The following is a 12834-nucleotide window of genomic DNA, read 5'->3' on the forward strand; positions in this document are numbered from 1 at the left end:
TCCAACTTGCTATGGTGAGATACATGTAAAAATGTAAGAATTTAGTAACACAGATTTGTTTTTTTCATTGATATAAAAATGTAATGATGGATAACAAAATCTGGATAGCCCAGATTGTCCTGAAAAAAACAAGATATAGCATGTGTATGTAGACTTTATAATGACTGTGCTATGAGCTTAAAAGTAAAGGCAGTAAAAATACCCCAAAAAAGGCCTAGGGCCCATAGGGTTAATTTAATTTTATATTTATTATTATTTATTTTTTTTATCCCCAAGGGGAAATTCAAATTTTTTTGACTCTGTTGTCAATTACACACAGGTCCGAACACACACATGCATAAACAGGACCTATACATGCACTAAGTGGAGAGATGTCAGAGTGACAGGCGACAGGCGACAGGCAACAGGCAACAGGCGCTCCGGGCGGTTGGGGGGTTCAGTGCCTTGTTCAAGGGCACCTCAGGGGTGCCCAGGAGGTGAACTGGCACCTCTCCAGCTACAAGTCCACGCTCCATATTTTGGTCTGGACGGGGACTTGAACAGGCGACCCTCCGGTTCCCAACCCAAGTCCCTATGGGCTGAGCTCTTCGTCCTTGTCCTCAAGCACCTCCACTGCAGGCTGCACGCACGTCCTCCTAGCAGCTCTGAAGCTCTGCTTTGATCTCTGCCTTGTTTACATTTTAGAGAATGTAATTTATATTTTCCTCATTAATAATGTATTATTTCACCCACCCAAAAATCATCTGCAAATCTCTGTGTGTGTAAGAGTAGCAGACAAGCAGAGTGTGTACGCAACCAGGTCTCACCTCCAACTTGTCAAATACTGACACTTGATCAGTGGCCCATCAGCATCAGGCACCAATGCACAGAGGCACCCTTTAGCATTGATATGAGATGCACCATGAGCGGCAGCATTTTGATGCTCTGGGTAACTACTGTCATGTATAGAGTAAAAAAGTCCTCATAGGAAGAGTAAGAAGAGAGATGGATGGGTCAAACATACTGTAGACTTTAACCCAGGAGACTGCTGTTTGTGTACCATGTGAAACCAAAAGTCAGTTATTTTAATAACAATGTAGTGCGCTAGTATGTGTAGCATAATATGCTAGTGACATAATATGTCACATGTTGTAATGTTAGTAACAAACGTACTTATTGTAGGCCAGGCAATTATGATTTTTTCTAAACCTAACCGCTTACTTTTTTGCGAAAACCTAAGGAAATAATCCTAAAAACAACGTTTTTCTACCTATGTTCTAAGTTTATTTTGAAAAGGAACAATGCATGTAACAAATCTAAATCGATATGTCCCTAAATCGGATGTCCTTAAACGTTGTGAACCCATCTATGTGGGCACATCTTATGAACTGAATAATGGACCCTTTAAATAGCAGGAAAATACTGCTCCATTCTGAGTTTAGACCAGGTCTTTGTAGGGCAACAGCGGAATTGCTTCCTGCTGTCATTTTGTATCTCTTTGTGGTTGTTTTGCCCCTTTTGTAGTAATTTTGCATCTATTTGCAGTTTCTTGCATCTTTTTGTGTCTTTGTGGTAATTGTGAGTCACTTCCTGATCAGTTCCCTTTTAATTTGAGGGACATTTTGCAGGGCCAGGGGGCCCCTGACACTTTGGGTTCCTGGGCCTGTGCCCGGTTTTCCAGTTCAGTAATCCATTACTCTGTAAGAGCATATTTGGAAGGAGCCTGAGATCTAATATTTACATTGCGAACAACTGCTCACTGTTATTGTTGTGCACATGACAATAAACAACTTGTTAAAATGTGTGTATTAGTTCTAAACACAAAGTAAAGCTGAGGCTGATGGGAATTCATTAATTTTGTAGGTATTTACTCCAAAAAACAAAATACTGGACGTGAAACTGGAAGTGAAATTCTGACCCAAGACAATGCTTAATGAAAATTCTAACCCCTTTTACAATTCCCTCTGAGGGCAACATGAATGTCTGAGCCAAATGTCATTGTAACCCATCCAATAGCTGTCAGGACATTTAACTCTATTTACCCAGCTACCTGCTGGTGATGCTAGATTATATTTCGGATGTGTCCTATTTGCAAAGGATTCATCGTCTTGTAAACCTGAATGTCCATACAAATGTTTAAGACAGTCCATCCAGTGGATTTGTACTTCTCTGAATAATTGAAACACGTCTACTTCCTTGTGGTTCTAGAGGCAAGTGATTACCAAAGTCATAAAGATTCATCCTCTAAGGACCACAAAAGTGGAAAACAAAACAAAAAAAATGGTATTGATAATCCATCCAACTGTCGAGATTTTTCTGTCTGGATCAAGAAGGTGGCTTGATTTACTGACATTGCCACCCTGTAAGCCACTTCACAGTGGCTAAAAGTATTGTAGGTCTGAACATATGCACATTTACAAATTCAAATGTGTACAACAAAAAGAGTGTTTTGAAAGTTTAATAGCCTACCATAAATTAAATTATATTCTGAAACCCAATATTACGCAGTGCCATATAAACTGTAATCTAATCCTTTGTCCTTCAATGTGCAATCTGTTCTCTGCTAACAGACTTGTTCTTCTCTTTCATCTGTTTTTTCTCTTTTCATCAGGACGTTACATCGAGAATCACGGAGTAATCCACAACATGTGGTTCAACACTACCACTCAGGAGAAGAAGCAGTACTACATGACTCAGTTTGTTGATTCCTACTGGGACAATGGCAGCTTACCCATCTGGATAACAGCACAAAGACAGGTTCATTACATGTATCTACACTGGAAATTATTCCTAGAAGTTACAATATGAAACTAATATTTTACAATAAATTACATTATTTTCACCTCACAGGCTTGTATTGTGATATTTAACCAAATTCAGAATTTTATTGTGAAAATCATACAGGTAAATATAGTAATTTTACAGAAGCATATGTGGTCTGGTGCCACTTTACAGGCTACAGATTAGCCCTTTAAAATACCAGTGAAACAAATATAAATTGAGAGCATTTTAAAAATAGCAAAGAGTTGTTTAAAAGTGTTAAAGTAGTAATTCAAAAGACAGACAATGCCACCTAGGGATTTACAGAGCCCTAGGACTTGCCCTGATTGTTGTACAGTAAAAATTACACAGTAATTTACTGTGAAAGTAATGCAACTAGTAGCCAGTAATGTACAGTATATGTACACTCAAATATTTTACAGTGTATCTTTTTTTTATACATGATTTTCTATATTTCTAGTTGTTGTAACCATGTTTCTATGAAAAATTCTTTAAGGAACTGTTTTCAAGGAGCTCTTTTCTCTAAGTGTTTGTGTTTTATATCCTCTCAGGGTCTAAAAGCAGGGTCTCTGCATTTCCCTGGCACAGCAGCCACCTACAAAGGAGAGACTGTTAGAGTTAAGCAAGTGGAACCTCGTTTCTATGATCATTCTAATGAGACAGAATGGAGGCTGAACATCGACAAGGTGATTGGGGAGTGGTTCCACCAACAGGACCTGGACTTTGTCTCCTTGTACTTCGGGGAACCAGACAAGACTGGGCACAAATATGGGCCAGATTCCCCAGAACGCCGTGCAATGGTCCAGCAAGTGGACCGTACTGTGGGCTACATCCGGGACAAGATCCAAGACCATGGCCTTACTGACCAGCTCAACATTATCATCACTGCCGACCACGGGATGACTACAGTTCTACGGGATGGACTGGTTGAGGAGATCATCCTCTCTAAGATTCCTGGCTTCGACTTCAGGGATATCAAGTTTCATCTGGTAGATTATGGTCCCACTGGGATGCTGCTTCCTAAAGAGGGGAAGCTGGAGAAGGTCTACCAGGCTCTGAAAGGAAGCCATCCTCACCTTCATGTGTATAAAAAGGAGGAGATGCCAGCTAGACTGCACTACAGTAGCCACCCTCGACTTCTGCCCATCATCCTCTTTGCTGATCCTGGATATGTAATCAATGGGGTAAGAGAATGGGTACATCACTCTTGTACTACTCAGGCCTCTCGAGGCCAACTGCCAGTATTTCAGGAAATCCAGTGTAGCCAGTAGTTATCTGGGCAAAGACTTCATACAGTTATTGTTCGCAGTTCAATTAGCAACTTGAGATAACAACATAACAACTAATCTGTATAAACATATATCAGCATATGAATGTAGATGAATTTGAAAAGAGCCAATAAAAATAATGATTAGAAGATGGCTAATGGGTTCCAGATTGCATTTGCGTTCTGCCTCTTTTGCTCTCCATACGGACTGTTTACCTGCATGCAACCAAGGCCTGCTAAAATGTGATAGGTCAATACTACCCTGACAACAGAGGGAAACCAGAACACTTCCAATGCCAAAACTTTGTACCATTGCCTACAGATCATGCATACATACCATAAAACTTCAGTAAGTAGCCTGTGCTATTACTTGCTTAAATCACTGAAATCAACAAGGCTTAAAATAATACATAAATTATGAATCATTCATTTGATCTAGCTCCAACAGACAGTTCATCAGAGAGAGAGTGAGTTATGGCACTCGAGGATTACGGCACCTGGCACACGACACAACACCACTTTTTCTTGTTAATACTCACATCTTGGATTAATTTTTATGAAAAACCTTTTTGATTCTTTTGATCTGAGGGGACCTTTACAGACTAAAGGAATATGAATAATTTACAGGGTAGTGGAGGAATGGACACAAAGTTTGAGGTAGCCAACAACCTGGTTTTTAACATGCAAAGAACTTCTACAAAAAAATGACCTGCCTGGCAACCAGACCAGGCATCTAACTGAGACAGGTTTTTATTTGTCAAAATGTGTTGCCACACTGGGCTAGTAAAAAGGACTAGGCATTTAATCATGACGAGGCTTTTAATTGAAGTTTCACAGTATGTAGATATTTGTTTATAAAAGTTAGGGCATAATAACTGAAGCTGAGACCCATATTTTCTTCATCGGGGGAGTCTTGGTGGTGCATCACCACCAGGGTGAAAAAGCTTTGTAGGAGCTTCTTTGTAGGGCAAAAATAATGGTAGAATGTAATGATAAACTTGTAACTCATTTAAGGTTAATTGTTCATTTCAGACAGTAACACTGTCTGAAATATCCATCACACATAATTTGCATGTTTTCTCTCCATACATAGTTCTTCCCTGTGCAGTTCAACAAAGGAGAGCATGGCTTTGACAATCATGTGATGGACATGAAGCCATTCTTCAGGGTGGTGGGGCCCGATTTCCAGAAGAACCTGGTGTTCAGGCCCTTTGAGACAGTCAACGTGTACCCACTGATGTGCCATCTTCTAGGGATAAACCCAGAGATGAACGATGGACACTTGGATAATACCAAAGGCATGCTGGTCCCCAAGAAAAACACAGACGGAAACAACAATAGTAAGAATTATTGTACTGTACTGTGACATTTCAGATGTAATTTACACGAAATAACTGACAAAGATAATCCATCGGCCTGACAGGTGTGGCATATCAAGATGCTGATTAAACTGCATCATTACTACACAGGTGTGTCTTAGGATGGTCACAATAAAAGGACACTCTAAAATGTGCAGTTTGATCACACAATACAATGAAACAGATGTTGCAAATGCTGCAGGAATTTCCCCCAGTGCTGTTGCTTGTGAACCAAATGTTCATTTCACTACCACAAGCTGTCTCCACTGTTGTTTCTTGAGAATGAACTTGCCCTACAACTGCAAACCACATGTAACCACACCACAAGCCTGTACTATGAAACCAGTTAATCTTACCCAGGATATCTTTTGGTTGTCTCTCTCTCTCTCTTTCTGTCTCTCTCTGTCTCATTGTGTCATACAGATTACTGTTAATTTATTATGCTGATCTGTTCTGTACGACATCTATTGCACGTCTGTCCGTCCTGGAAGAGGGATCCCTCCTCAGTTGCTCTTCCTGAGGTTTCTACCGTTTTTTTCCCCGTTAAAGGGTTTTTTTGGGGAGTTTTTCCTTATCTGCTGTGAGGGTCATAAGGACAGAGGGATGTCATATGCTGTAAAGCCCTGTGAGGCAAATTGTGATTTGTGATATTGGGCTTTATAAATAAAATTGATTGATTGATTGATTGATTGACTGACTAACCTTAACATTGACCATCTGGATAACCAGTACTACAAAGCTGGTTATCAACTAGTTCAGTCAACTCTGGGTATTCCTGTCCAGCCCCAAGCATGTTCATGTGGAAGAGGCAGTTGTGTTAATACTGTACAAGCAACATCATCAGAACCATGAGTCACTGTCGGCCGAGTTGTAAATTGCATGTAGGTATCACTTCTTCTAAAGTAGCTGTAAATATTGTTTAAGAATCCCACAAACCAGAAAAGAGCAGCCCCGCACTCCTCTCCTCCTCTGCGCCCTTTACATAGTGTAGCCCGAAACTGCATGTCATTTTTTAATTATCAGAGACTCAACATGGGAGGCAAAAACTTTATTTGAAGTTGAGTTTTGGTTTAAAAAGACACATGTAAGTTGGAGGGCGGCACGGTGGTGTGGTGGCTATCACTGTCACCTCACAGCAAGAGGGTTCCCGGTTCGATCCCGGGTGTGGGAGCCCTTCTGTGTGGAGTTTGCACGTTCTCCTCGTGTCAGCGTGGGTTCTCTCTGGGCGCTCCAGCTTCCTCCCACAGTCCAAAGACATGCAGATTGGGGACTAGGTTAAGTGATAACTCTAAATTGTCCATAGGTGTGAACGTGAGCGTGAATGGTTGTTTGTCTCTATGTGTCAGCCCTGCGATAGTCTGGCGACCTGTCCAGGGTGTACTCTCGCCCAGTGTTAGCTGGGATAGGCTCCAGCCCCCCCTCAAGAGGATGAAGCGGTTAGAAGACGAATGGATGTAAGTTGGAAAAACTGAAAACTCCAGCCGCCTTCCCTCTTCCCTCTTCCCCGTGTGACACGGTTATGGGCGGTTTTCCAAGCCACTGTCGGCACAATGAATTTAAGTCCCACTGTCGGCAGCGTGGAAATAAGTCAAAGGGCTTTAGTTTCCCGGCGCAGCGCAGGGTGGCGAACCCCGCGCAGAGCTAGTTTCGAGCAGCGCAACCCGAGGCGCGCTCAGTTTGGTAGTTTGGCAGACCGAGGTGCGCTGAGATGGGTGTGGTGGCGCAGCAGGGGGAGGTGTCGACAGATCCAGCTTGGCGCAGTGACAGTTTCGTGCCAAAAGGCTTCGCCGAAGGTGCGCTAAAAGCTCGCCAGCTGAAACCAGGTCTACTGTCAGCGCAGGGGGAGCACAGCCGGTGTAAGCCGAAGTTTGGCTGACCGGCGGACAGTGCGCGCACGTCACCAAAACCTTACAGGCAGGTTTCCAGAATATCAGGCACAATAACGATGCAATAAATACCCACAAAACCACTATTCATCGCAACTATCTTCAATCAGCACATAAATGTATCTCTATACCGACTGTCCCGTCACATCTGATGTCAGATCAAAGGGGATTGGCACCGTTTGGCACGTTTGGCACGCGTAATGGAAACCCAACCTGTTTTGATTAAACAGCTGCAAACTAATGAGTTCACATCCCTCTCAGCCAACCACAAACAGTAACAGCATCAGATAGGGAGTATATATTCAGCATCTGTCATCTTAGAAAAGGCAAAAGAAAAGAAACAGAGTGAGACTGCGAGAGAGAAAGAGAGAGAGCGCGCGCACAAGAGAAACGCATCATTGATTTACAATTGTGGTGACCTCCTCCCAGGCTACCTTTCCATCATCAGCTCATGGAAGTCTGCTCGCAGTTCTGTATATTCGGACACTGCGAGCATGGACCTCCCGGACCAAAACATCAGTTTCCTCCTGGGAGAAGTTTGGCTGTCTGACGCTTGCTGCTCTCTTCAGCCATGACGAATTGAGTAAACTCTCATTATGCCTTCGCGCGGCGAGGAGAGGGGCTCATTTGATTGGTGTGATGTGTGTAAAACCCACTCCACGCCTTCTCTCCTCCCTCTTTCCAACTTGCGCAGGTAGGAGGGACTGAGGTGGGACAGACGAGTAGCTGCGCCAGCGCGCATGGTGTGCCAAACTTGCGAAATGGCCTGGCCACACCCAGTTGGCGAAGCGCAGGTGCGCTGCGCCCCCGCCTCGCCCGGTCTGCGAAACTAGGGCCCAACGTGTGGAGAAGAGGGACCCGGAAAAGCAGCGGACCTCCGAGGAAGCCTGCTCTGTTCTCCCCGCAGTTAGGGACCATTTGCCACGGTACTGCTGCTGGGCAGGGTTGAAATAAGTCCTGCAGAGTTTCAGAGGACCTGGAGAATGTTTTAGGATAGTAATAACATTATATACGATAATCATATTACAAAGTTAATATAAGATAATAACATTAAAGACAAAATTAAATTGCAATACTTTTTCAAAAGTTGATGATTTTACCTTTCTCTACATTTTGTATACAAATTCATTTCAATTTACAATGAACCCCCCCCCCAATAGTTTCCCAAAATCCTGTGGGAAACACTGAATACAGAGAGTGTTGTACCCACACTGCGTGTTTATTTTGAAAAGACTGTATGCAAAATGTACATTTCCTGTGAAAACAGAAGTGTACTTTGAAAATAGACAGAGTGTCGACAACCAACACACCCTAGGTAACTTGGACATCATAAGTCGACTCGGAAAGTCCATGACCAAATGTCAGTACTTGACGAGGTTGAAGTGAGAATGTGTTGGTTTAAATTGTTGGGTCTGTTTGTTTCGGAGAGGAGGAGAACTCTGCACATAATGTGACTGAGGGTAAAAACTTACTGAACCTCTGGATCAGAAATAAGGTGAGCACACATTAAGTTATTAGAGAAAAATTTGAGCACACATTACCAGGTGCTTGGCCAGGTGCTGGGTCTCACATGCCACACAGTGTAAGAGTAACACTGATTTGTGATGTAAAACTGCTTTATTTTATTTTTACTGACTTTAATCACCTGGGGCCTCATGTACAAAGACATGCATGGATTTCCTACTGAAACATGGCGTACGCTTAAATCCAGAAAACGATGTACGCACAAAAACATCCAGATGTATGAATTTGTGCATAGGCATGAATCCAAGTACATTTCCTTTGTACATCCCAATCAACATGGAATTGAGCACACATGTTGGAGTATCCGGCCCCTCCCTGTCCACGTCCCAATTTAAATATGCAAATCATATTTAAATGGCCCTGCACCTGAGATTCCCCACTGTGCACGATTAGAAAACTAAAACAAAAGAATGAAAAAGACATGAAAAAAGAAAAACTTCGCAGAATGCGAGTTGGAGAGGACAGGAGAGGAGGAGCTTACCCTGTTTGAATATTGAGTCGCCTGGGGTCAATTGAAAGCAGACAATTAATTATGTGAACTGGATTTACAGTTTATATTTGTTAATTTTATACATCACTTACATGGATCACTCACTATTGTAAATGAATGCAGAAGTGCACCAGGGGAAAGGTGAGGCTGATTAAGAAATGTCACACTTTACGCACAGGTTTATTGACATGAGTACTTTACGCACTGAGACGATCAGGGGCTTGTTCGAAAGCTCTGAAGCTGTAGTTTAAACTGCAAAAACCAGCAAGTCACTAACTTGTATCACTGACTGGTACTGATGCTGTGAATAAAGGATAATATTTGGGGGCGCACATGCTCAGTGCGTATCAGGGGGATTAATATTAGGGCAATTAAATGAATCAATTATTTACTCACCAAGAAGCCACCCATCACGCACAGTGCCAGCTTGTAGTCTGTTCCCAACCAAGCTGTTACTCAGAATGTAGGCTATGAATCATGTGTTGAAGCAGGCCACCTGGCCACAATGTTGGTTAATTGCATTTGCGCATCACATATGATCTGTGGATTGGTCGAATGAAAATGCTTCCTGTAGACAAAAACAAATTCATCCTGCGATGGCGCTTTGTGTGTGCAGTCGATAGCTCTGATTACATTAGGAAAACCGACTCTCGCTCATTGGCCTGTTCAGCTGCATATGAGAATTTGATATACCTGGCTGACATGCGGATAATTCCGTCCCACACAGCTGGCATGGCTCGGCTCAGGGTCGACTGGCACAGTCACGATCGGTCGGCCAGCTCCCTCTGGAATGCCCCTGTTGCTAGGAGGTCAGCACCTGTATGGATACAGGCAGCGCATGGCTCCTCGCCATATCGCGCACCAAGGCCAGCCGCAGCTCTGCGCACAGTTCCAGGAGGATTGCCCTCGGGAACCAATGCGGCAAATATTGCTAAAGCAGCCATTGTTATGAACTGTATTTCGGCACCACTTTGCGCATGCTTTTATATCCACTCATCTAATTGCAGACACATGGGTGTGTTAGTTGTTCATCAGTGTTGATTGTTCATGTGTCTCTGATATGCACATCGCTCTGAGGACTAATTGTTTTCACATTTATTTATTATAACAGTTTCCCAGCACCTCTAAGTGTCGCCAAAGGATGAACAGCTGAAGAAATGTGCGTACGCCAGCCATGAAGTTGGCGTGAGGCACCGCACATTTCCACGGTCATTTCACTCTTGATACATCTGAACTTTACCGTGGAAAAGGACGTACACCATGTTTTTGTGCATACTGCACCTTTTGTACATGAGGCCCCTGGTCAGTTTGTTTTGGAGAGACCTCTGCGGATAATTTGGCTCCCGGTAAAAAATTTTCCAACAGTGAACACTGAAGGAATCAGGAGAAGTTTCAGCTGGTTGCAATCTGCAGTCCTCACCACTAGTGGTACTAAAAACTCCTAAATCTTACACACTGGACCTATAATACTGAGCACTTTATGCAGGGGTGTGTTCAGTGCCTGGTTTTGGGGCTATAGACATTTTTACTGCCAAAATGTGAATATGAATTTTAAGCTCATACAGCCACTGAATCTTCTATGGCAAATGTAGCTATCCCTGCCCCCTGACTAACAAGTTGGCTCCTGAGCCACACACACACACACACACACACAAGTCAGGTTTAACTTTATTGTCATTTCCACATATAGAGTACGTGGTAACAAAATTACGCTTTCTCCCAACCCCAAGGGGCCACCATACAGGTACAAATATTTTTTAAAGCCTCTGGAAACCCAAATCCACAATAGCCTTCTAACTATGTAATTTAGGGTCTTATGTACATAATATTAAACATGTAAAACAATTAGAAATCTGTTTCCATCCAAATTCGAAATATCTGTCTTTTAAGTTTTTGTACATTCTTGAAATTGGGTTTGATTTGGCCATGGTTATCTCTGAGATTTATTACGCAGTAGATTCCAAACCAATCATAAATCATCAGTCAGTTGTCTCATCCCGCCCCACAGTGGCAGCGCAACAAAACCTTTCTGCTCCAGCTAAATCTGCCTCTTTGAGTCTGAGCCAATTCCTCTTTCTAGTCTGATGTTTAGAAAATACATATCATAAACTGGCTGAACCGCTCGGCTGTGACCCAGCGGAGGCTCTGCCTCCGGTAGGTTCCCAGCAGCACTCGAATCAAGTTGACCGGTTCCAGAGCCCGGACAATCCGAGCCTTTGCAGCTCGTGGAACTGCAGGAAGAGGCGGCTTGTGAACGGCCGGGGTTGCCCCCCGGGCCCGGTGCCCATGTCAGCTCGCGGACGTAATGTGCACCCTTCCTCACCCCTAACCCCAAGCAGTTAGCTTTGCTACGCATAAACATATCCCCAATCGTGGAGGTGATACTGCGGGAAACAACACAATCTTAGCCAGAGGGGAACATTATTCGAGGCGGGCAAATACTTCTACACAACGCCAGAGAGACGGCCGGCCGGCACCGGTCTCTCCCACTTTGACGGTCGGTGTGTGTGTCAGAGTAAAGACATATTTAATCTATTAAGACTGGATGTGTTTGAATGAAAAAGGCTATTATCAGAAAAACGGAGCAGATTTATGTTTTCAGTGAAAACGTATCTCAATGAAGAAAGGCAAAGCAATAGCCTCCCGTTGTCATTCATCTCAGCTAACAGCCGGGCTCAACCGGGCACGTCTGCAGCGCGAGTCCCGTAGCAGCTCACACCCCTGTTAATCAATTACAGCGACTCCACCGGCAACAAGAGCGGCGCGACAACTCTATTTTACGCGGCTTCTCTATTGTTTATCCGTGACACTGTGTCCGTGGCGGACATTTGAAAGCGAGTAGATGACAAACAGTACAGTAAACTTGTAGATAACTCAAATATATGTAATAACTTAGGTGGAAAATGCTTTAACATTTCATGCAGCCTACATGCAGCCTCTCGGCTCAGCAAACGGTAAACAACCCCGCTGGTTTCTCTACGTGTCGCTTCCGTACGCAGTCACTGAAGCCCAAATGAATACGCCGCGACGCTACGCTGTACGTTTGCAGCCGGTGGAGCCTGGCCGTAACATTGCATGTAAAAGTTATACTAACTATTCTACGAAGTAACATTAATATGAATCACAAAACATTTTGAAACTTACCATTCAGTGACCACCTGAAAGGAATCATTTTCAGCTTCTGCTTCATCCTCTGAATCATCAGAGGGCTCAAACATGTACGGCTGGATTAAATTTGTGGCAGCCATTGCTGAGCCAGGGAGCTGTCAATCAGAGCGTTGTCTGCCACGCCCACTCTGTCCTGGCAAGTGGTCTAAACTGCAAAATGATCTGTTTTTAAACCAGGTTTTCTAATAGTTATTAATGGTTATTTTCACTCAGACTTTTGTGGATGATTAATGAGACACTCAACTTTGATATAATATATGCATTTTTACTATTTCAAGCTGTGTTTCCAAAGGCTTTAAGAAAAGGTTGAAAAGATAAAAAATAAATGAATATCAAACATACAATTATAAAAATAGAAAGTTAAAAAGTTAAAGAATATAT

General features: G+C 43.1%; 1 protein-coding gene across 4 annotated transcripts in view; it reads left to right on the forward strand.

The window, feature by feature from the left end:
• The window catches only part of LOC125881000 (ectonucleotide pyrophosphatase/phosphodiesterase family member 7-like), a 41458-nt gene that overhangs the window by 24904 nt on the left and 3720 nt on the right, over positions 1-12834 (forward strand). For all 4 annotated transcript variants that reach the window (XM_049563901.1, XM_049563902.1, XM_049563900.1 and 1 more), the window contains 3 exons: positions 2591-2736; positions 3312-3944; positions 5121-5367. In XM_049563901.1, coding sequence (XP_049419858.1) covers positions 2591-2736; positions 3312-3944; positions 5121-5367 — 1026 coding nt within the window. The remainder of the gene's footprint in view (positions 1-2590; positions 2737-3311; positions 3945-5120; positions 5368-12834) is intronic.

The sequence above is a fragment of the Epinephelus fuscoguttatus genome, linkage group LG20 (assembly GCF_011397635.1).
Source record: "Epinephelus fuscoguttatus linkage group LG20, E.fuscoguttatus.final_Chr_v1".
Classification (NCBI taxonomy): Eukaryota; Metazoa; Chordata; class Actinopteri; order Perciformes; family Serranidae; genus Epinephelus; species Epinephelus fuscoguttatus.